This window comes from Leptodactylus fuscus, chromosome 7 (assembly GCF_031893055.1).
Source record: "Leptodactylus fuscus isolate aLepFus1 chromosome 7, aLepFus1.hap2, whole genome shotgun sequence".
NCBI lineage: Eukaryota > Metazoa > Chordata > Amphibia > Anura > Leptodactylidae > Leptodactylus > Leptodactylus fuscus.
The window spans coordinates 84,421,263-84,447,051 of record NC_134271.1 but is presented as its reverse complement, the minus strand read 5'-3'; the positions used below and the strand labels follow the sequence as shown (position 1 = coordinate 84,447,051).

Here is a 25,789-nt window from a genome sequence, read left to right as displayed (position 1 = left end):
ACTTTAGTATGTTGAAAGCAGATCGGCCATGCTGCCAGCTGAATATACCAGTGTGTGGCATGATCGGCTGCTTTTGGATGATCAATAGCCAACTTACGCAGACTCACTGCACTATCATTGGGAAAAGTCATTTTTAGCTAAGCAAATAGTTGCCTAGCCTTTAGAAAGGCTATTCAACACTTACCTTTTGTATGTAACTTGCCTCAGTGGTTTTTGAATAAGTCCGTTTTTATTCATACGCTAATTAGGCTTCTTTGTGCGCCCCAGAAGTGTCTGTGTGCACCGTCTGTTCTATGTGTTTGAGAGCAGAGAGACTGCTGCTGCTGATGACTCATCCTCCTGCTCTCACACACATGGACAGTGCACACAGACACTTCTGGTGCACAGAGAAGGCTAATTAACATATGAATAAAAAAGGACTTATTCAAAAACCACTAAGGCAATTTACATACAAAAGGTAAGTGTTGAATAGCCTTTCTAAAGGCTATGCATGTATGTGCTTAGCTAAAAATGACTTCCCAATGATAGAGCCCCTTTAATAACTAAACAGCCCCCTGATCAGACAGGTTAGTTGTTAATGTTAATGGTGGTATCACTCATGCAAATAATCCCATCATCAATCGGACAGTCACATAAAAGCAGCCTGAAGTCTTAGGGTGAGTTCACATGGGGTATTTTGAACCGGAACCTGAGGCGGAGGCCGCCTCAGGTTCCGATCCAAAATACGGGTAGCCACGACTGAATGCCGCTGCACTGCACCGGCATCCAGTCATGCACTCCGCTCCAGACTAGGCCCAATGAACAAGCCGGCCTCCCGGAAAAAACACCTGACCGACTCCCATTGATTTCAATGCGAGCCGTCTTTTTGGTCAGGATTTTGAGGCGGGTACGGCTTCAGAATCCTGACAAAAATCTCTGTGTGAATTTACTCTTATGTGTATGGCAGGCCTTAGACAGATAAATGACAGATAAATAACAGATTGCATCTTGGTTTTGCCTTCCATAATTTACTTTTTAGGATTGTGTAACAACTGAGTGAAAGGTGAAGGCAGCACGCTTCTAGGGAATGCTGCATTCTTACAACTGACCCATATCAGCTGTGAAATGCATCAAAAAAGGAAGCAATTTGTGGTTTTCCATAGAAGCAATTTTAGAATACAACCTAGACCTGGTGATGCAGGAGATGGCAATTTTGACAAAGCCATAGAAAAATCTGTTGATTCAAGCAGGTTTACCAAGTTAGGTGTCTATGATGTTGTTCTCAGATGTCACAGATCCTCATAATGTGAAAAGGACCTTAAGTAAGTAAGGTGGTGCACCCCTTTTATGTCACCAGAACGACCACTGCAAGTTGACACCATTGTAATTTGAGATTAAAAGTATGAAAAACAATAATTGGTTCTGAAGACCACAAAATGTCATCGATACTATACAAAAAAGAAAATTTAAGAAAAATTGTTAGATGAATAACACAGATATAGCAACTCCTGAAAGTGAAAAACATCTGTGTTAGGATAGCAGATGCAGTTCTGAGCCAGAGAACCAGTACTAGACACACTGATCAGAATGGTAAATACGGCACTAAGAGTCCAGCAACCCCCAGACCGCACCAAATCCAACTCCACAGTGGTGTTCACCAGAGCCCTAGATGTTAGGGATGGACTTGGCGGCACTGCTAGGCAGAGTGGAATGGGTCGGGAAATACCAAACACACAGCGCACCACAAATCTCAGCAGAACCAGAAACTGGGAACTCTTACCAGCAGATCTTCAGGGTACAGTGCAGGACCAAGGAACCAGAAGGCAGTGGCAGGCGGTAGTTAACAGGTGGCAGAGCAGAGAGTCAAGGTGTAGTCGTTCAGTCTGAGTCGTCAACAAGAGGGCAGCACAGTACTGAGGGGAATACAAAGGGAATGTCAGGCAGGCTGGGTTAGTAACAGAAGAGGCAGAGCAGTACAAAAATGGGTTCAGGAAGCAAAAGTCTAAAAGCAATCTGGGGTCATGAACAAGAGCAGGCACAGTACACAAATCAGGAGGCAAGAGGCAGAGGTCAAGTCGAGGGGTCAGTAACACAGGTAATCAGAACAGGAGAAACGCTTACTATCAGGACATGAGGACTACTGAATTGCCAGTGGCAGTAAGGAGCCAGAGCTATCCTTAAAGAGGACCTTTCATGGTCCGGGGCACAGGCAGTTCTACATACCGCTGGAAAGCAGACAGTGCGCTTAATTCAGCGCACTGTCGGCTTTCCCGATCTGTGCCCCGGGTAAAGAGCTATTGGTACCGGTACCGTAGCTCTTTACAGTCAGAAGGGCGTTCCTGACAGTCAGTCAGGTACGTCCTTCTTCAAAGCAGCGCCAATAGCGCTGTGCTCTGAGACCGGAGAGGAACGCCTCCTCCCCTCCTGATAATACTCGTCTATGGACAAGCACTGTGAGCAGAGGGAGGGAGGCGTTCCTCCCCGCTCACACAGTACAGCACAATAGGCACTGCTTTGAAGAAGGACGTACCTGACTGTCAGGAATGCCCTTCTGACTGTAAAGAGCTACGGTACTGGGACCAAAAGCTCTTTACCCGTCGGCACAGATCGGGAAAGCCGATAGTGCGCTGAATGCAGTATGTGGAACTGCCTGTGCCTCGCACCATGAAAGGTCCTCTTTAAATAGGCTCTGGCCTAAAAAAAAAAAAGGAAGTCCCATGTCCGTCTCAAGAGCAGACTGGCTCCGCACATTGCTGCATAGGTTCCGGCCTGCCTCCCGAGACCTGAAAGCAGGAGACCCAGGAGCGCAGGGAGGAGAGGGCTGGCAACCTCCGCACAGCGTTGCGGAGGCTCCGGCCCTACTTCTAACAATCTGTTAGATATTGTAAATTTATTACTCGGCCCAGTTGAATCTTTTCTTATGTGCCTCATATTATTTAATGCCTCCCTTAAGTGCCCCCCACAGTCACCATCATACAAATAAAAAAAGTTATACCCACCTAGCCCTGTTCACAAGGAACTACCTTGCAGGTTCAAGCTGAAGGGATGTCTACAAAAGACATTATGAGCCCAAGCCTGAATAGTAGAGAATGGAGCAGATTGCTCTAGGTCCACTATTGTACTCAACTCTTTTTGTGTCCTAAGGTTGCAGATACATTCTAAACTGCTACCTGCCGGCTGGGACAGCATCTGAAATGTGTGACTCCCTTGGTCTCGGTCAACTGAGTGTACTCCCACTACTATAGGGCACAGTTTGCCATATGGTTAAAGATGTCTGATACCCAAAGAGCTCATCACAGTATAATAAGACATCATTATTATCACTTAAGTACTATCATACACCTTCTAATCTTTGTTCCCTCATAATTCCACATTCCAGTATCTGATCAGAAGCTCCACCCACATACCTTTCAACCAATAGAAACAGAAAGTGTTGTGTTGATTTTGTGGAGATTTGTTCAGTGCTTTGTTAGTTATGATGACATGAAGACCTGCAGGTGCCTCAGAGACACACGATAGTAAGTATGTAACTTTTTTTTTTAATGATTATGGACATGCTGCATAACTAAATAAATCATTTAATTAATTATTGTGTTTCCACTTATAGATTAGAAACTGTTGAACTCTGCACCATAATGAATATACAACTTGGTAATTCTTGGCCTAAACAAGCCAGAAATGACTTTTTATAAAATTTTTCTATATTTTATAAAAAAAGGTTTCTATATGAATGTAGGGTATCTAAGAGCAAAATAGAGATTTTTTTTAAAATTAAAAAAAAGGGGGACAATAGAGGAATCCCACAGGAACCTTGATAATACTTATGTGAGAAATCCTGATGATAGTATCTAAGGGTTAAAAATGGCCCATGGTAAGTGGGGACCCTGTTATAGATTTCACTTTGGGACCCTAGTTACACCTCTGAGTAATGCTGTATACTGTAGAGAGAAGTTGGAGAACCAGGGGTATAACTTGAGGGGGTGCAGCCGCACTGGGGCCCAGGAGCCTTAGGGCGGTCATAAACCTTGGCATCAGTATTGAGATTGCAGCTTCCATCTTGCCCTTAAGCCAAGGAGACCCACAGATTACCCTAACCACACTAAATTGGATTAAAGGGGTTGTCCCATCACAAGGATCCTATCTATACTGCTTGTTAATGTGGATGTAAGACTTTTCCTAAATACACTGCTTCAGCAAAACTGCTTTGTTTGTCCACTATCTTACTTTATTCAATTTTTTGTGGCCACAGCCCTGACCTAGCTGCTCCTGAGTCAAATGATGTATCTGCTGCTCTCAGGGGGGAGGGAGGAGGGGCTAAGTGCAGGGAGCGAGCCTGTGTATCTAGCTAATCCTGTGTCTACACCATGTGACCAAGGTCCTGCACTCAGATAGAGGAGCTGCTTTCATTTCTTCTGTTCTCCCAGTTATCAGGCTAGCTAATTCAATTGTGTTCATTATGGCAGAGACAGGCAGTCTCTGTATGTAACACAGAATGGAGTTGCTGCTGCCTGTACTTCATAGTCCAATGTGGGTGGGCGGAGCTACATGTGAATTTGGGGGCGGAGCTAAACGGCAGGTTGCCTGTGAAACCCCGCCCACCAAATGATGCAAGCAACCAGGAAGAAAGAAGATTTTACAAGAGTGAAGACTGCTGAGTATGTGAGGTGGGAATACCCCTTTAAACTCCTTAGAACCCGTAAGCATTAGAGATGAGTGAGTACTGTTCGGATGAGCCGATCCGAACAGCACGCTCCATAGAAATGAATGGATGCACCTGGTACTTCCGCTTTGACAGCGGGCGGCCGCTTAACCCTCCGCGTGCCGGCTATGTCCATTCATTTCTATGCGAGCGTGCTGTTCGGATCGGCTGATCTGAACAGTACTTGCTCATCTCTAGTAAGCATCACTATTAAGAATTTGCTTTAGGGATGAGGTAATGGTCGCCGCACAAAAGATTGCATCGGAGTCCACAAGACCTTAGTTACGCCACTGCGGGGAACCATGCTGAGGTGTTGGAATTACTGCAAGCATTGTATAGAGCAGTGATAGCGAACCTTTTAGAGACCGAGCGCCCAAACTGCAACCCAAAACTCGTTAATTTATCACAAACTGCCAACATGGCAATTTAATCTTAATGCTGTACGGATCCACAGTTGTGGACAATTAAGGACCCGCAAAATACGGTCGTGTGAATGGGGCTTTACAGAGCTTTCAATATTGCAAACAACTTTGTACAGCATTTGGTACTTTTGAACAGTTAATGTTCACAATTTACATTGCACAGATCTGTTTTATAGTGACTACGTAATGCTGTTATGACCTGTAATAGCACGTCTGCTATAAAAACAGATATTGAGTGATATAAATAGTGAAGGACTCCCATACAGTCCAATCTGCTTCACAGTGGCCCCCACACAGCACAATCTGCTGCAAAGTGGCTCTTACATAGTACAATTTGCTCCACAGTGGCCCCCACACAGTATAATGTGTTTCACAGATGGGTGCCCACAGAGATGCCTCTGAGTGCCACCTCTGGCACCCATGCCATAGGTTCGCCATCACGGGTAGAGTCTAGTCTTATTATAACAGCCTAGAAAAGACCTTTGCATATTTAAAATACAGTATCCTGAAGCCATTGTAACTTCAGGCGCAACTGTATAGTCATATGTTTTACACAGACGTTCACTACATACATTTATTTCAGTTTTGACCACACAAATGAAGACTCAATGGCAGCGATAAAGCCAGCGTCAGATCACAGAAGACCATTTGATACGATCCGGCCTCAAAGGCTCTGAAGACATTAAAAAGGCGGGAACTCGTCTCATGAACAGACAACTCTCGCCAACCAATCCCCTCACTCTCAGCCAGTAAACCCTCCAATCATAAGCGAGCAAGCTGTTGGTAGTGGAGGGAAATTCTGTTCCCTGATTGGTCGCTAGGTTTGTTGACGTGCCTTTTCCTCCTCCCAATCTGTCAGTCAACCTTGAGGATGTAATGAAGGGAATCTCTGGGGCGCGTCTGGCCCTGCCTCTTTCTTCTGGGCGCCAGCCAATGAGCGTGCGGCGAACTGCCCAGGTTAGGTAGCACTGGTTGGCAAGGGGATGGGTTGCACTGTGCCGTAGTGGTCCGGGGCGGGGGGCTAAGCGGCGCCCGGGGTGTGTGAGGGAGGGAGCGGGCGGCGCTGCAGGGCAAACAGCGCGGGATTCCTGGCACGTCTGTTCGTGTGCTTAGTATCTGTGTACGTCTAAGGGTCATGGAGGGGCCCTCCCGGGAAGGTGACCTGCTCACTGTGACCCATGAGCTCCGGAGCGGTGAGTGCTTCACTCCTACCTAGTGTCATATACTAAACGGGACTGCTGAGCTACGGTCACTGAATGCCTGTGTACAGTATCACCCTATATACGGTGTCCTAGCCCTTCTTATCCTAGTGACAACTATGCATAGTATTAGCTCTTGCACCCCAGTACTCCTAAACGCACTCAGTGTTACCCTATGCACTCCTCCTGATCTTCCACAATGTCACCCCATGCACCCCCAGTACTCCTAATGCCCCTCAGTGTTACCCTATGCACAGTACTTCTGACATCCCCCAGACTCACCCTATGCATAGTACATACAGTCACCCCATGCACCCCCAGTACTCCTGAGCACTGTAATGTCACCCTATGCATAGCAATCATGATCACCTCTTGACCCCTTTCAGTGCCACACCATGTACCCGCAGTAGTCCTGACCCCATGCACAGTACTCCTTATCCCCTCAGTATCATCCTATACTGTATATTCCTAATTCTAATGATCTATTTAGTATCACCCTGTGCACAATACTCCTAAACCCCCTTGATGTCACTCTATGCACCCTGTACTCCTGATCTTCATTGTATCACCCTATTCACCCAGTTTACTCCTGAACCCTTTAGTGTGACTTTATGCACAGTACATCTAACCCCGCTCAGTATCGCCCCCCTGTTTCTGTCTGTGTTACCTAATGCACTGCCAGTACTCCTGATTCCTGTCAATGTTACCCCATGCACAGTATTTCTAGCCTTTAATACACTTCAAAAACCGTACATATGAGGCAACTTTAGTGACATCTGTGCACGGACATTTTGTCACCTCTCATTGTACTCCTAACCCTTTCAACGTCAGCTTTATACAGTACTTCAGGCTCCCCCCCCCCCCCCAATGTGTTCCATGCATAATGGTATCAGAATCACCTAATGCTCAATACTCCTGATGTCTGGATGACCCATACTCAGTGCTCTGAACATCTCCCTTGCCATCCAGTGTCACTTCTGTGAGTCCTTTCACTGGTACCTGATGCATTGTACTACTGACATCAACCATATCCCTAAAATATGAGCTATGTTTAAGGCTGGTCTTACACAACCGTATTGATTGTACGGTCCGCAAGTTGCTGATCAGCAACACTAGTTGCTGATCGGCAACATAGACTCTGCAGATGTCCGTGTCCTGCCACACTCGCCCATAGAGTTCTATGGGCGAGTCCGTGCAATGCCGCAATTCATGGCCATTACGGACATGTTCTATAAATTGTGGACCACGGTTGCGGCCGGCACACCACGGATAAAATATCCGGTGGTGTAAGAGGCCGCATTGAATACAATGTCCATTTGGACCATTTGCAGACTAAGGGTGCATTCACACAGTGTAACGTGCCGCGTGATGTGGCACATGTACTCCGCGTGACCCTTTGCGTGCCATACACGCTCCCATTCATTTCAATGGGAGCGGGGATCGTATGCGCCGCGCTAGTTTGCGGCCGTGAATAAATGCACGGCCGCAAACTAGCGCGGCGCATACGATCCCCGCTCCCATTGAAATGAATGGGAGCGTGTACGGCACGCAAAGGGTCACGCGGCGTACACGTACCACATCACGCGGCACGTTACACCGTGTGAATGCACCCTTAGGGTGCATTCACACTGAGTAAACGCTAGCTTATTTTGTAGAGTAAAATTACACTTGTAAATTTTGCTATCCCATTGACTTCAATGATATTTTGCAGGCGTATTTTTACAGGCGTATTTTTTACAGGCGTAATTTTTACAGGCGTATTTTTACACTTGTAAAAAAATATCATTGAAGTCAATGGGATAGCAAAATTTACAAGTGTAATTTTACTCTACAAAATAAGCTAGCGTTTACTCAGTGTGAATGCACCCTAAGGGTGCATGCACACTACGTAACGCCGGGCGTGTATGAGAGCCGTACACGCCGGCGTTACAGCAGGGCTGCCGAACACTTCCCTTTCACTTCAATGGGAGCGCTCGTAAACGCCGCTGTTACGAGCGCTCCCATTGAAGTGAATGGGAAGTGTTCGGCAGTCTGCTGTAATGCCGGCGTGTACGGCTCTCATACACGCCCGGCGTTACTCAGTGTGCATGCACCCTTAGGGTGCATTCACACTGAGTAAACGCTAGCTTATTCTGAACGTAAAACACGTTCAGAATAAGCGGCGTCTAAAGCAGCTCCATTCATTTCTATGGGAGCGGGGATACGAGCGCTCCCCATAGAAATGAATGGGCTGCTTCTTTCACTCCGTGCAGTCCCATTGAAGTGAATGGGGAGTGCCGGCGTATACGGCAAGCTCTGCTCATGCCGGAGCGTACACGCCGGCACTCCCCATTCACTTCAATGGGACTGCACGGAGTGAAAGAAGCAGCCCATTCATTTCTATGGGGAGCGCTCGTATCCCGGCTCCCATAGAAATGAATGGAGCTGCTTTAGACGCCGCTTATTCTGAACGTGTTTTACGTTCAGAATAAGCTAGCGTTTACTCAGTGTGAATGCACCCTTACAATACGACCGTGTAAGACCAGCGTAATACAAATGACATCTTCTAGAGCATGTTCACTGTCGCCACGTGCAAAAAATAGTCTGATATGCACAGTGTTACAGAGATCTTTGTGCCTTGCCTCAGTGTCAACACAGTTACTGCTATATTGCCTATATTCCTTCGGTGCCATGTACATGGCATTTTTGGCCTTATTAACTTGCGTCATTACTATCCTATGTTCAGGTCCTCTTCCATCCCAGTGTACTGCTATGCCCATTGTGTCATGTAGTGTTCTGTATCCATCCCTTTATACCACCTTAGCCCATTCTCTGCTGATTTACTTGGTGCCTTCCTACAAGTGCCATGTTGTCTGGCCAGGCACAGTACCCCTGACCTTCTTTTGTGTCCTGTGCACAGTGTCACTGATATCTTGAACTTTCTGTGTGATGCATAGTGTTATTGATCCCTTCCTTACTTATTTATTTTCTGTTCTTTATAAAGGTCTCATTCCTTTCTCACTACCATTGAGTTGTAGCTGCCCCTTGCTCAGTGTTGATATAGAATATGTCACAATGACCTGTACCCTTCACAGTATCACTCCACGTGCCCTCACTCGGTCCAGGAGTTACTGCTTTCCCATGCATAGTACTACTGCATTTGTCTGACCATGCACACTACAATAGTTTAATGTGCAATTTTATATCACAAGCCTCCCTTACCCCATGCAGAATTAATTTGATAAGGAGCACAGTATTCCTGACATATCTGCATACTATACAGTTCACCATGCTATCATTGATAAAATTTCGTCTGGATTCACACACAGTTGGTGCAGCTGAGTATCACTTTTACTCATGCTGTGTTTTCACATAGTCCTTCTCTGCGTACCTCTATTCATTTCAGCTTTAGTGGCTTCAAATTATGTTGTGAACAACATGTCCTGTGCATTTACTTTAACCTGGTGCCACCAGACTCTAACATCTTCACCATCCATACACTGCAGAATAGGGCCCTGGATCTGCAGATTCTGTCGAGAACCCAGATGATGATCTTCTTTATATCCATTGCTAACGTGCATTTTTTCATACACTGTTTTTACTTTTTATCAGTGACCTCATTAATAACTAATAACCTCATTATCGCTCACTTCAGGATATTTGCTTACTGTCAGTGAATGGATTTACATCCAGATGCTGAAAACCCACTTTGCAATATTACTTCATACAGAGGTGGTTTGTTCCACTTATATCCATAGACATTCCTTTGAAGTAACACATTTGCAACTCTCTTTCCAGTTAATTGCTACAGTGAAAATAAGTAACATAATGCGCCAGAATGCATGTGTACATGTACTGATCAATGAAAAAACAAAATGGATGGAATAAGTGTGCTGTGCGAGCTTTTCACAGATCCATCCATTCAGTGAATCCAGACCACTTAAATGGACAGTAGTAAGACATCTTCTGTGTTCTTGTGGCCCAGCCTCACAATCCCCATATTGTTCCATGCACATCACAGTCATGGTCATAGAGCTGTAGAAATGAATGGGTCGAGGTGCCATCTGTTTAAAAAAACAAAACAAACAACAAAAAAAAAACAACAACCTACCACTCAAAACAGAATAGTTGTATGCATTAGGCCTAACTTGTAACTCGACCCATAGGCAATCTTCATAGGACTGTGATGCAAATTGACCATTTTTCATGACCAGTTTGTACTTCAGTGGTAACAATTTTTCACGGAATGTCATAGAATTGAAGGGGTTGTCCTAATGTTTAACATACTGTTCATAAGATCATTAAAAAAAAAGTAGCGAATATGCATGTAAGATTGAATAGATTTTAGTGCAGCCTTGTGATGGCTATTAAAAAAATAAAAAATAATAAAAAAAGGATGCCACATGGCTGTTATACTTGTTTGTGTGAATAAGGCCTTATCCAATTTTCCCATTGTTCAATAACTGAACATATTTTTCATTTGTCTGGAGTTTTTCCAGGTTTAATGACTCCAGTGTTCCTCTTTATTAAATGGTCCTAATAATGCTGTTAGGGAGTAGTCAGGTTACAAGTTTACGGTTTCCAGTAACAACCAGGGGAATTGCAAGTTGAGTAATGTATTCTGAAAGTTCTTCAGATTATGTTTTGTATACAAACTGTAAAAAGTGTTCAAAGGTGAACAAACACTTTATAAGCTCTTTCTAAGATGCACTATGAAGCATGCACTGATTAAAAGCTTGCCAAGAGGCAACATGTGTTTACAGCTGTAACTAAATAAATGGCCTTATTAGGCTGAGGCCACACATTACGGAAAAGCTATGTTTTTTTGTTGCAGATTTTGCTACGTTTTGAGCCAAGACTAAGAGCCAAAAGAATGAGAAATATTAAGGAAGTTCTTGTACTTCTCCCTTCTGCTAAATCTACTCCACTGATTTTGGATTAAAAAAAAAAAAAAAAAAACTGCAGCAAAAATGCAGCTTTTCTACAATATGTACCAAACACTGGCCACCTCAGCAGGCAGTAACCAGGAAGGGATATTCCTAGCAGCGTTTGTTTCCCCACTTTGCTACATGTAAATGCAGAAGACAATTGCTTCTGTATAAAGGTCCATTCACATGGAAGCAAATGGTGAGGAATTTGGTGTGGAATTTCAGCGCTGAAAAAAAATAAATCTTCCCATTGACTTCAATGGGTTCCGAGTTTGCAGATCAACCAACCCCCCCCCCCCCCAAAAAAAAAAAAACAAAACCAAAAAAAACACAGTAGACCTCTAATGATGTCCCTATCTTATCCGCAAATAAGAACAGCACACTACCGCACAGAGTGCATCTGTGTGCCGTCTGTGGTTTTTCAGTCTCCCATAGGCTTCCGGACCGTGAACACTAAATAGAATAGGACCTTCTCTATATTTTGCAGCGCAGACTCATGGTGCACACACTGATCCATGGAAATTACGGTTGTGTGCATGAGCCCATAGAAATTAATGGGTCAGTGCTCTATCTGGGAAAAACTCAGATGGCACATTGACCTCACCCACGGTCATCTTCAAGGAGCTTGGAGTCCAATGCAGTCCAATCTGCAGGAAGTCCAGGCTAAATTGATTTATATATAGGTGTGTGGAAAACAATTTGGCATAACCAGTTATTTATCTACTGTAATATCTTCTCTTTCAATGTTGACAATTCAAGGAGCAGGTTCTATCAGTGACTGACAGAGACAACTGCATACAGGGCTATAGACTGATAGTCTTTTCCCAAAAAAATCCTTTGTAAATATGTTTTGCTGCTCCTGCTCCATAATAACTCCCACCTATTTTGAGATGAGGTATCCCTGCCCTGCTGTGCCCCCATCTGCACAATGTGAAGAGCGAGCTGCAGAATGGGGGTTGTGAAACATTTGATGCAGGAAAGGGCCTTGCATCAGATGAACAACACATTATAACTCTTGAAAACTAGTGTAAAGGCTTTGATAAATTGCCCCTGAAGCTATGTAAGGCTGAAGCCCCACGTTGCAGAAACGCAGCTTTTTTTTGTTGTTGCAGATTTTGTTGTGTGTTTTTTGTTTTTTTTGAGCTAAAGCCAGGAGTGGATTGAGCAGAAGGTAGAAGTATAAGAACTTTATATATATCTTCCATTCCTCTTGTAACCAGTCTTTGCTTTTGTTCAAAAAACTGCAACAAAATCTGCAACAACAAAAAAAAGCGAAGTTTCTGCAACATGAGGACTAAGGCTAAGGCCCCACGTTGCAGAAACACAGCTTTTTTTTGTTGCAGTTTTTTGAGCCAAAGCCAGGACTAGATTGAGCAGAAGTTAGAAGTATAAGAGCTTTCTATATATTTCCAATTCCATTTGTAGCCACTTTTGGCTTTGGCTCAAAAAAACGCAATAAAATCTGCAACAAAAAGAAGCTGCGTTTCTGCAACGTGGGGCCTCAGCCTAAAGTGGGTTTAAAATTAGTTATCAAAAAGATAAGCTTATAAAAGAATTCAAAATGCGGACCTCCTCTTTTAAACACCTCTGCCCGTATGCTCACCATCCAGTCCTCACCAGACAGGTGATGAAGTTGTGGCCCTCCTGTACCTGGCCACCTAACTGGTCCCTTGCTTTTAGCGGTCATGTGACTGTCTAGTTCTAGATACTCACTATCACTATATCATGAGACGTTCTGCAACTTTTTAAAGGTTTTGTCTTATTTTCTCTCTATCTGCAAAATCGCTTTTTGCATCAGTGAATGGGAACATACTTTATTACTGTACTGACTGACTGACTGCTACTAGGCCTTGAAAACTGAGTGCAGCCCCAACTCTGCAGCAATTGTCAATGACAGTGTTTCTATTCACTCAAAGCAATCAGAGATCTTGCAAATGATGAAAGTTATAGTACCATGGAAAGTTGGAGAATTTTTTTTTTTTTTTTTTTAGATGGTCATGAATTAGGAATTCTTATAATATATATGCTATGTGAAGTCATACAACAGTCCCCCAGCTTGGCATGCTGCTTCTATGTTCACCGTCCTCTCTATTCCATATTCCCGTGTCCATATGTGTCACGGGAAGATTAAAGTGGCATTTGTTGTGTAAACAGGATCTGTTTTCTTTTTCGTGTGTGCGAGCGTCTCTGCGACGGTCTGGTCTTCTGGAGCTTTTCCAGCATCTCACTCAGTGCTATGTTGCGAAGTGAACACATTGATGGCAGGCGCGCTGTGTGCCCAGAATCAACCCATCTCTTCATCTGTTCATTGTTTTATTCGCATGCATTCGCAGAGCTATGGTTTCTACCACTCCACCATGTTTTTGTAGTCTGTGGTGGAAGTTTTTTGCGGCCCCCCCATAACATGGCCTGATCTGCCTGGGATTCAGGGTGTGGAAAATGAATATTCATGGTGTTTATAAATAGGGATTGTGTTTATTCGTCTGAAGAAGGTTTATAATTAGCCGCTTTTGTTCTGTCTCCTCTCAGAAGTGTTGGTTTTCAGCACACCATGTTTGTGCAGGATTAGGAATTTGGAACAGTTAGTATTGACATCTGGTGGTCCACGGTACAGGGACTACAGAACTATGTACCCTGCTTTACAACATTGACAAACAGTGCAGTGTTTGCTGCAATTTTAAAGCTCTTTTCTAGGAGGCCCCATGGATTGCAGAATGGCTAATTGATGTTTCATGGATTGATTTAAGGGCTCGTTCACACGGGACAAGAGGGGGCGGATTTTGACGCTGAATCCACCTCAGAATCCTCCCCCTCACAATAGAGGTCTATGTAGACCGCTAGCTTCCTTTTTTTCTGTGAGTGGTATGTTCCCACTCAGGGCTCATTCACAGTTGCGCCCGGTCTCCGTTCATACAGGTTTCTGTTTCCTGCACAAAACTGAGCAGGAGACGGAAACCTGCAGAACTCTTTCATACTCATTCATTTGAATGGGTTTGAAAGGTGTCCGGCTGTGAGTGCCGGTGAGCGTTTTATGCTCTCCACCGCGAAACCGTTTTTTAAAACCAGACACAGAGTCGGACATACAGTATTCTGTTTCCGGTTTAAAAAAAAAAAAAAAAAACTGTTTCGTGGCGGAGAGCATAAAACGCTCACCGGCACTCACAGCCGGACCCGGTCTGATAGCTTTCCATCTTCTGCATGCAGAAGACTGAAACCTGATTCCGGGCGCTAGCGTGAATCCAGCGTCACAGAAAAAGAAGCGAGCTGCACTTTCTTCAGGCGGATTGCTTCCGCCTCACGGCAGCACCCTTCGTTCTAGGCCCATTCATTTGGGCCTACTCTGGAACGGGAAGCTGCGACCGTCGCGGCAGGCGCATTTTGGTCCTATTCTGACACGGCTTCTCGCGTCACAATCAGGGCCAAAATACACCATCCCATGCCCTGTGTGAACGGGGTCTTAGCATTTGCATGAATTTTTCTTTTTAGACTGTCTCCTTCATTCATTCCTTCACTGTGTGCTCTACTGTTAGCATTGTTCTTTGTGATATATGAATAGAATGACAGAAGTGCAGTACAGATTGGCTTTCAGGCTAGGTACACATCTGCATTGGAGTCTCCAGCCATAGGCTAGGTTCACACCTGTTCTCTGCTCAGGAATTCTATTCCCCATTCCACTTTAAAAATGTGGAGCGAAAAGTCCTGCAAGCAGGACTATTATCTCTGCATTTTTTTAGCTGGGAAACCATGTGACTCCATTATAGTCTATAGGGTTCATGGGTTTCTTTTTTTTATTTTAGTTATTTTTTTATAAATGTAGATTGTGAGCCCCATATAGAGCTCACAATGTACATTTTTCCCTATCAGTATGTCTTTGGAATATGGGATGGAAATCCATGCAAACACAGGGAGAACATACAAACTCCTTGCAGATGGTTTTTTGCCCTTTGGCGGGATTTGAACACCAGGACTCCAGCACTGCAAGGCTGCAGTGCTAACCACTGAGCCACTGTGTGGCCCCACGGGTTCATTGGTTTCTGTGGTTAACTACGTTTTTAAGATGATTAGGTTTCCATTCCTGGAGTTCCCAAGCAGACCTCACAAATGGAAACCCAAGCGCAGATGTGAACCTAGCATTAGACTGGTGTAAGGATTGCCAGTCTTAATAAACTCCCCCCAGTTTGTCTAAATATGTAGCTAAAGTGTATGAGTCTAGAGTGCTTAGCTCCAAGAGGGCTGACTATATTGAATAGAATTGTAACAATCCCTCAGCAATGAGAATCATTGGATTGTCCCTAATCAATGACTGTAAGCAGAGATCTTGAGCTGGTAATAAATACATTTAGAAAAGTTTATTCCTGGTTATTCAGGAATGTAGCCCGTGCTATAGTCATGAACAAGTCAGGACACATAAGTACGTTTTTAGAAAGCACTTAAAACTTTTCTGTGCTTGCTGAGCCTGTATTTGCATACTGACATTAAACTTTAGGTCTTATTCACATGACAGTTTTGTTTTTTTCACAAACCTACCGTTATTCTGTTGAAAGGCCTTTTCACATGACAGTGTCTAACCTCAGTATGATGGCCGTTTTTCGAGCAGCCGTCACATGGTCACTTTTAAACCTATGAATGTCTATGGGTCTGATGACGTGGCTCTGTGTCCATCAAAACAGAGACATATAGAGCAGGTCAGTGGTTTTTTTTTTTGGTTTTTTTTTTGGTTTTTTTTTACGGTTTGTAAAAAAAATTAAATAAATAAAACTCCACAAAAAACTGGCATGTCAATAGCCCCCTAGACTTTCATGGTTTTAAACTAGGTTGTATTTCATACATACAAAGGAAGAGATTTACTAAGCTATTGCTACAGAATGCTGGTACAAACAGGCCTTCATATCTTGCACCAGATTTACTATGGATTGTAGATTCTTTTACCTTTTCTTCTTTTTAAGTCTTAAGGGGGTCTTAAAGTGTGCCAAAATTAGGACAAAATATATATTTTAAGCCACCCAATAGGTGTTGCAAGACTGAAAAATGAATATCATGTCCACCAAAATGCACCAAATTTTTCAGTAAGTGACAGAAATGTGACTTACAGGAACATGGCACAACTGTCTGCTCGGCCTCCATCCACCATGTAGTTCCACCACTGGCAGAAGTTGATTGTTGTGTGTTGGAAATCAACCCATCTCATATTAATGACCTATCTCAACATTCGGTCATTAATACTAAAAATCTGGCAAACCCCTATAAGGCTAAGGGTCCATTCTCAGAGTTTTTTGGTGAGGATTTTGGTGCTGAATCTGTGTCAGGATGCACATGGAAAAAAACGACTCCCCATAGAATTCTATGGGTTCTGCTGGCTTTATTTTTTCCGCTAGTGGGGAAAAAAAAGCTTCCTTCAGGCGGATTCTGCCTGCAAAAACCAACGCAGTCAATGGGAGGCAGAAAATCAATGTGGAATTGGTAAAAACAGTGTGGAAAAAACGCTAGCAGTTTTTCAAGGTCCATACACTGTGCTGGAGGAAAAAACTATTTTCTATTTCCTGAAGCGGACTTTTTCCTCACCAAAATCCTTGCCAAAAAACTCAGTGTGAATAGACTCTAAGGGTGCATTCACACTACGTTTCCTGAAGCTTATTCTGAACGTAAAACACGTTCAGAATAAGCAGCGTATAAAGCAGTTCCATTCATTTCTATGGGAGCCGGCATACGATCCAATGAATGGAGCTGCTTTATACGCCGCTTATTCTGAATGTGTTTTACGTTCAGAATAAGTTTCAGGAAACGTAGTGTGAATGCACCCTTAGGCTGAATTCACAGAGTTTTTTTTGGTCAGGATTTTGCGGCAGAAAGGGGGGCCTTAGCCTATGGCTGAATATACACGGTGTGTTTTTGCTCAAACATGTATTTGTAGAAAAACTGTATGCATTATTTAATACAGTACGTGTTTTTTTTTTGTTTTTTGTGTGAACCCATGCCTAGACTAAGGCCACAGGAAAAGTAGTGTTTTCTGTTTTGCACATTTTTATGCCTAGAGTGGCTTCAAAAAGGGGTATATAAAGGAGCATTTATACCTCCTACTAAATCTACCCCTGGCATTGGCTTAAACATCCGAAGCAAAGTCTGCAACAAGAAACGCTGCTTTTCTGCAATGTGTGGCCTTAGTCTAAAAAGGTTTTCTAGAAATATTTCTTGATGGCTTGTCCTAAGTACCAAGCACTGCCACATAGACTACTATAGTTCACTCTAGTCCATTTATGCAGCTGGTTGGGATATTGGGAGTCCACTGGTTCCATATCGATGGCTTGTCCTAAGGAAACCCTTGAAACAGAATGAGATTTAGTGTTCGAGGTCGTGCTGTACTCAGTTTCTCTTCAGCAGTCCCATAGAAATCTAGAGTGACTATGCATACTGTACACACAGGACCCTTGTTATCATGATCAGTGTGGGTGCCGGCAGTCAGACTGCTTCGGATCAGTTACCCCCTAACAATTTGTCATTACTGAAGTTTAAGCTAAAAGGAGCAAAAAGTGAAAACTGACCTGATAAATCCTTCACTGTAAGGATTGACCGTGGTGACTTGCCTCTACATTCAGGTGAGTTCTGTGCTCCTTTTCATGCCATACACGCTAGTGGCTCTTCTGAGGCCAGTGATTGGCTGCCTGCATATGTCACATGACTGTTCTGGATTATAGACAGCGCCACATTCACTACCCTACTCTGTCCATATACCCTGAAAGTGGGAGCCCTTTAGAGGCTTTAGGAATATGTGCAGAAAATCTGGCTTTATTGATACTTTCTAATAAACCTACCAGTTGCATCAAAACAAATGCTGAGTGAAGATGGAATGACACATAAGGTGAGAAATCAGAGATGCAATTGTAGTATTTATACATATATAAAACCTTCTGAGTATAATACATCTACTACCAGCACTCCACCGGCCACAAGCACACACCATTCACACATCCAATACAGCCACGTTTTTCAAATTCATAGGGACTTTTCCTATTCATGTACAGCAGTTCCAACCAAAAGTTGTTTTTGTTTTTTTTTGTTTTTTTGTTCTATGAAAAATTAGGCAATTTTATGATGGGTCATAATTAAAAGTTTCCTATTGTTTTTCTTCTACAGCTGTGTGTGTCCATGGTAACAGACAGCATAGAATACCTGTGTAGTCTGCTCCGATAATCTTGCAGTCTCATACATTCTTCCATTCCATGGTAATGCTGTTAATTAGAGATGAGCGAGTACTGTTCGGATCAGCCGATCCGAACAGCACGCTCCATAGAAATGAATGGATGCACCTGGTACTTCCGCTTTGATGTCGGCCGGCCGCTTAACCCCCCGCGTGCCGGCTACGTCCATTCATTTCTATGCGAGCGTGCTGTTCGGATTGGCTGATCCGAACAGTACTTGTTCATCTCTACTGCTAATCAATGCTAACATGTATTTGACAGAAGACAGATAGAACTTCGTATGCAGGATCAGACTACATTGAGTTTGTTGGCACTCTGCTTTCATGTAGATGTAAATGTCCCCTCATTTTAAGACTACCGGTAATTGTAAAGTTGCTTAACTTTTCATTATGTGTAAGCGTTAAGGAAATGAAAAATAACAAAAAGTCTGTGAACGTGGACCTACCGTAGCCTTTGAGTCTTAAGCATTTACATATACTAGTAGATATATATTTATAGTAGATGCACATGTCAGATACAGAGAAGTTATATGGACTGACGTTGTTGGCTTTTTTTTTGTGCTGTTTACATCTAATCTGCTGTTTATCTGCCTGTAAAGCCCCAAACTGAGATTGAACATTTCCAGGAATTAATCTAGCAGATGTCCCCACGATAGAGTTGACACTGTGTTTCACATCATCACATGTGGACCTCAGCCATGAGAAGGTGGGCACTACCAGTAACCTGTGGCATTAGGAACTGTAGTTCTCTCTCCATAGATTTCTTGCTGCAGATCTCAATACTTGCCCCCCCCCCCCCTTTTTTTTTTTTTTTTTTTTTTTTTTTTTTGAATAGCACAAACATTTGTGTACTGCATTTAGCTCAGCAGGAAGGCATAAAATGATGTGTTTTACCAGATGGAGAGGAAGTTTTCATTAGAAAGGATTTTGGTTGAGAACAAATAAAAATAAAATTAAAAAAAAGCAAGAAGAGGAAATATAAGCGGGTGGCAAGAGCCCTGGGATTTTCTTAAATGTACAACAGTGAAAGCTTCTCTTCCTCCTACTTTAGTTTTGCTGCAGTGTAGGCGACACAGTGAATTATCGAGATGTTTTGAGGCATAAGAAACTATTCAGTGATATTCACAAGAGAGAGAAACGTCTGCAGCACTCGCTTTCATGACACATCTGTTATTATAAAGCAATGTTTAATCATGGGGCTCCCCGTAAAACCTCAGCAACACAAGGAAGCTGTTTGCTAGGCCAAACGGAAAGCTCCTGGGCTCCAATGCTTCAGGGTACATTGTACTACTATGTTATATGGCAGAAGTGCCTCATAAGTCTCAAGTTCCCCTGCATCTCCCTGTAGCTATAACCCAGTTGTGTGTGAACTAATACTCTTATCTCTTTACATAACTATTGTATTGACCTTTCATAGAAGCAGCATTTTGCTGGAGCAGCTTTATTAGTACATATGATATGAACCTTTTAGGTTCAGATTGGTTTAGAGCTCTCAGAATATTTCATGTAAGTGTAGCTTTAAACTGCTGTAATTGCCATTTAATGTGAACGTAATATTGAGGGCACTTATTATTCAGTATCTGTGGAGTCTACTGGGGAAGGAGAGAAATTTAGGGTCAGGCTGCTTCTCTGCATCTTAGGAACGTAATACAGGATAAGTAAATCAATTTATGTACACAGTGACTCCGCCAGTAGAATAGAGAGCACAGCTCTGAAGTATTGTACAGAGCACTATGTATCAGTATACAAGATATGTAGTGTAATGTATGTACACAGTGACACTGCTAGTAATATAGGCCATGTAACTGTGGAGTATTCTAAAGGATGTATCTCAGGATCAGTACAGGATAAGTAACATAATGTATATAAATGGGGGGGAGGGGGATATATCAAGATCAGCATATAGTACGCTGATTTTGGCCTAGTGATCTATGATGCTAGGAATCCCTACAAGATCATTTCCCCACACTGCATACAGTACAGGATACTAGAGTCACTGGGAGATCAGTATGATAAATGGAGTCTCAGTCTCTGGACCACATTCAGTCCAAGAAGTACTAGCAAAGTGCATCAGCCCTTATACAAGATCAGTACAGGTAAGTAATATATGTATACAGTGACTACATTTTATGTAGCATGAATTATATGAAATGGTCCATTTAGGCTAGGTTCACATCTACATTTGAGGATTTCATCCCCCATTCCGCTTAAAAATGTGTAGAGAAAAGATTTTTATCTCTCTGCATTTTTCGGGTGGAAATCCAGTGGATGCCATTATAATTTATGGGGTGCGTGGGTTACTGCTTTTTAAGCGGATTGGGTTTCTGTTTTCTGGGTCCCCAAGTGGATCTGAAGAATGGAACCCGAGGGCAGGTGTGAACCTAGTGTTAGACCTATTGCCTGAGCTCATAGGTTTCTTCATTCTACCACACAATTTGGGCTATAAGAGAATTGTCCATGACATTGAATCATGGCAACATCCAATTAATGATTAGGACATCATCTATTATTTTAATAGAATTGTGGATCACTTTCTGCTAATTGCTTATTTCCCTGTGCTGGAACATACTGTGCTCTTCCCATAATGAAATGGTTATGATGTGGAGAGCGTCTAAAGGGTTTAACTATTTCATGCTCTAAATGCCTGTTACTAAGGAACACAACGCGTCTATTTCAGTACTGCACTCTGCTTTTAACTAGTGGGTGCAAACTAGTTAAACCTAATGAAATAGTGTCCCTCTAATATCTATATTATATCCGTTTACCCACAGCAGATTCCTAGCGTGTCAAGTACCTTTTGTAATTAGTGCCTCTCTAATCCCAATGGTGTGTACGGAAGGTGGATACACAGCATATGCCTAGCACAAGCTTTCTTTAGTACTAGTGCTGTGCACCATATTATATACTATTCAGTATATACCAGTTGAAGCACCTTTGTCATATTTAGGACAGTGACATTATGGGATCTGGTAAAGATCAAAAGGTTGCAAGAGACTCTTAAGCTACTACTTTGGCATCATTAGTCTTACCTAGTGTATCATTTAACCAGTCCATACACAACTTTTCCATAAATGTTCTGTTGACTGGTCAATCACCAGTCGTGTAATTCTATCTGAGAACCACTATACTGTTAATTTGTGAGCAGACTGTAAAGTGGAGGCCATATCCGCTTGTTAATACTTTAGTACTATCTTACACTATATAGACAAAAGTATTGAGACCCCTACACCTCTATTCACATGCAGGAGCTTTTATGACCTATCATTTGACACTTATAAATATTAATATTGAGTTGATCCCCATATTTTCAGCTAAAACGGCTTCTACTCTTCTGGAAATCTTTAATACAAGATATCTTTGTTTCATTTTTTGCCCATTCATCCACAAAAGCATTTGCGAGGTGGGGGCTGACAAGCAATGGAGCTCCTCATATAGGGGAGGGGGCAGGTGAGAGCTCTGGGATTACTGTGCTTTCTATCTTCAGCTTTTCTACTTATCAGCCAGTTTAATTGAATTTGGCTGATAAAGGCTGAGATAAGGAGTCCCTTACCTCTGTATGTAATGCAAGCGCACTCAAAGCCAGCTCTGCTACATCAGTTTCCACATCAGCGTCATATTGTGGATCATAGCAGATAGCAGAGCAAGTGAAACCCTGCCCACCAATGTGCGAGAAATCCAGGAAGTGAAGAGAGTACAGAGCCTTCAGGCTGCAGAAGAAGAGTTATGGGAATACCCCTTTAAAGAGGACCATTCATGTCCTCAGGCACATGCGGTTTTATGTCTGCTAGAAAGCAGATGGTGTGTTGAATTCAGCACACTGTCAGCTTTCTCGTTATGTGCCCCAGTGGTGGAGATATCGGTGCTGCTAATTTTGGCACCAATATCTCTCCACTGTCAGAAGAGCGGGCCTTACAGCCTAGCGTGATCGCTGGGCTGTGAGGAGCCTCCCCACCCGACTGTACTCTATGATAGCCTTGTAATGTCAGAGGTGGTGTTTTTTACGTGTAGCTGATCTGTGAGGAATGCCCTCTCCCCAGTATAAGTCTATGGACGAGTTCTGTCAGGGGAGGGGGCGTTTCTCACAGCTCAGCGATGACGCTAGGCTGTGAGGAACTCCTTTCTGACAGTGAGGAGAGATCTGTGCTGAAATTAGCAGGGGCGTATACCGGGAAAACCGACTGTGTGCCGAATTCAGCCTACTGTCGCCTTTCTAGCACATTCATGAGGATATGAAAGGTCCTCTTTAAGCTCTGTAATGTGAGAAGGGCAGTGTCAGGCAGAGGGTGTGATTCAGAGGTAGTCAGAGCTCACAATCACGCCCCTTGTCTTCTCCTGATAGTACAGAATATAAACGGTATATTAGACACCAATACCAACAGCATTGATTGCTAGAGAAATAATCAGTGGAGCAGAAGCTATTAATTGATGTATTTTTTTTTCTGTAGCCCCCACCATTCCTGAGCAATCAGTGCTGTTAGTTTTGGTGTCTTATGTGCTAGTTTACACTTAGTCACGCCCCCTGCCTAACACTACCCTTCTGACTTTACAGAGCTTAAAACTAAAGGCACCGATTTCTCCAGCATCGGGGCCCATACTGGAAAAGCCAACAGTGAACTGAATTCTGCACGCTGTCAGCTTTCTAGTGGTATATAATACCACATATCTATGAAGACATGAAAGGTACTCTTTGGAGGCATCAAAACTAACTGCGTATGTTGCTCAGAAATGGTGGAGGCTAGAGAAGAGATTCCAACTGTGCTGGAATCAGTGGGGCAGAGACAAAAAATGCTAAGAGCTTGAATTGGTGGAGGTGGTGAAAGGCCTTCTTTATGGGACACTCACTAAACAACTTTACTGTTTATGAAAAAAAATATATCTACATAACATGCTGAGAATTGATATTGCGAGAGACTGTTGCAACAAGTGTCTTCTGTTGACCATTGTATTACTGAATCATGTATGCATAAAATGACTGTTTCGCGCACTGGAGTGCTAGAGACAGGTGAGTGTTTTTATTTTTCATCTTTCCTGACCTCCTTGCAAAAATCTGTAATTCCTGGGCAACCCCTTTAGGCTGACCATAAACATTCAATTAGAGTTGGCTGAACCCTGTGATTCTGGGCATAACTAGTCAATTATCTAAAGTCTATGTAGTGTCCCATCTCTACCCTGACAGCAAAAGTATTACCGTATGTTGCACCAAGGTGTGGTGTCTCTTAAAGGTGTTTTTTTTTTTGTTTTTTGTTTTTTTAATTTAAACTTCTAAATGTAATGTCATTGCATTAAGATCAAGCTCTTTTCATCACTGAGGAGCCGTCCTGTGGACCAGACGCTGATCCTTCTTAATGAATGCAGCGGTGATTGAATGCGATTAGTCCATTTGATAAGATCTTAACTGTAATCCTGTAATTATAATAAAAATGTAATAGGCGATAAAGAGAATATGCTTTGTTACTAAACTTGGACATATGACTTCTGATGGATATCCTCTGTTTTGTTTTTTCTTTAGCAAATTTGACAGGACATGCAGAAAAAGTTGGAATTGAGAATTTCGAGCTACTGAAGGTCCTGGGCACAGGAGGTAGGAGAAATATTTATTGAGTATAAGACATTTGCTCGTTTTTGATCCCTTGACTGTAGTGTTTTTTTAAACTGCAAATTAGGAATGACATTTAGGCCTGTGCACATATCCGTATTATGACAGAAGTGTCTGTCATGGTTATTAGAATATGGGATATTGGCATGTTTCATTGGATGCCTTGTGTAGTAGATTGTACGGTACAGTAGCATGGTACTGCACCATGTGACCATGCAGCCTCCTTGCCTTGTCTATGAGCCCTACCAGGCTTAGTCAGATGGTAGCTAAAATCCAAAGTTGTCAAATTCTTTTAAGAAGCAATATTCAGCTGAAAGTCTTTCCCCAGCTCTTATCGTGACATTTTCTTACAGTTCACACCTCCATATATTGAGTTGCCTTAAGTTCTCTGTGTGGGCGGCATATTCGATTGTTCCCTCAATCAATGACACTGAAAGTTTATCTATAAAATACACCAATGACTTTTCAGGTCTAATCTATCAAACTAAACAGCAGGGTTATGGATTGCAAGAAAGTCTGTTCTGGAAATGAAGCTTTGTCATTGTAGAATGAATATTTTTGCAACTTTCTTTTAATATATTTAAAGAAGAACAGTCAATATTTGTAACATGTTTTTAAATTTGCGTATTTCTCATGACGTTATAAATTCTGGAGCATCTTTTATCACAGTGCCTGCACCCATATTTTCTGATGGCTCCCATAAACTCATCCATGTACTACCACAAATCCGTGTAGGGAGCCGTGAGCCTCGGGGCAATGCTCAGGACAAGTCCTATATCTGTGCGTTTTCATCCCAGACTCATTAATAGAATGCATGGGTCCATAAAGGTCACAGCTAAATGCCAATATCATTCATGTGCTGTCCACACCCTTTCCTTACAGACCTGTACTTGCACATGTGTTCATGTGCATGTAAGCTAACACAAAACAAATTCCGTCTACACACTACTAAATAAACCCACTGTGCAAACAGACTTGTTCTGAACCCATGACAGGACAATTTCTTGCTGCAGGTTGCAATGGTTGAAAATGATTCCAATTGTGTGATAAATTGATTTGGTCTGCTTTTTGCTTTGGCTAGGTCTGTTGTGAGATATTAGCTGCAGCAGTGACTTTGTATAGCCCTAGCCTAAGGTGACATGCACAGAATAGTGTACATATAGCTGGGGCGTTATTAAATATCCCGGACAGCACATGGATGACATCCTTGTGCTGCCCGTGGCACCGCAGCCCCATTCACTGATGTCAAAATGGACAGGAATAGAATCCTGGGATAGTGAAAACTTACTGTTGTGTATGGGGCCATAGAGTTGAATGGGTCACTGTGCTACCTGTGAAAAACACTGCTAGTGCACTGACCATGCACACAGTTGTGTGCATGAGGCCTAAGACTGACAAAGTAAGGAGTGGCTTGAAATGGAATGGAAAATATAAATGAGCACATAGACGTTTCCCTTACTGTTAAATCCATTCCTTCTTTGGTTCAAAGAAACCCAAAAAACACAGCAAAATCTGCAACAAAAAACTGCGTTTCCGCGATGTGGGGCCTTAGCCTTACAGTTGGAGTCGCACCCACTTTTAACACAATTCTCAATCATTTGCAACTTTATTTTTTTCACAGTTTCTAGCTGTCATGTGCTACAATTATATCTCCTGGCTTTCAGCTTGTGATTGCAATTGGGATTTATTTACAGTAAGGAGAGATCTTGAAGATGACTATGAATGGAGGAAAAAGTATATGAAAAAACCCCCAGAATATTACATTAGTCTGATTCAGTGTTATTTACAGAAT

The 25,789-nt window shown here is 42.8% G+C and overlaps 1 protein-coding gene across 1 annotated transcript in view; it reads left to right on the top strand.

Annotated features, from left to right (window-relative positions):
- The first annotated feature begins 5,981 nt into the window (after positions 1-5,981).
- RPS6KA5 (ribosomal protein S6 kinase A5) overlaps positions 5,982-25,789 on the top strand; it is a 46,688-nt gene continuing 26,880 nt past the window's right edge. The window contains exons 1-2 of the mRNA XM_075282397.1: positions 5,982-6,293; positions 23,911-23,982. Coding sequence (XP_075138498.1) covers positions 6,236-6,293; positions 23,911-23,982 — 130 coding nt within the window. The 5' untranslated portion in view covers positions 5,982-6,235. The remainder of the gene's footprint in view (positions 6,294-23,910; positions 23,983-25,789) is intronic.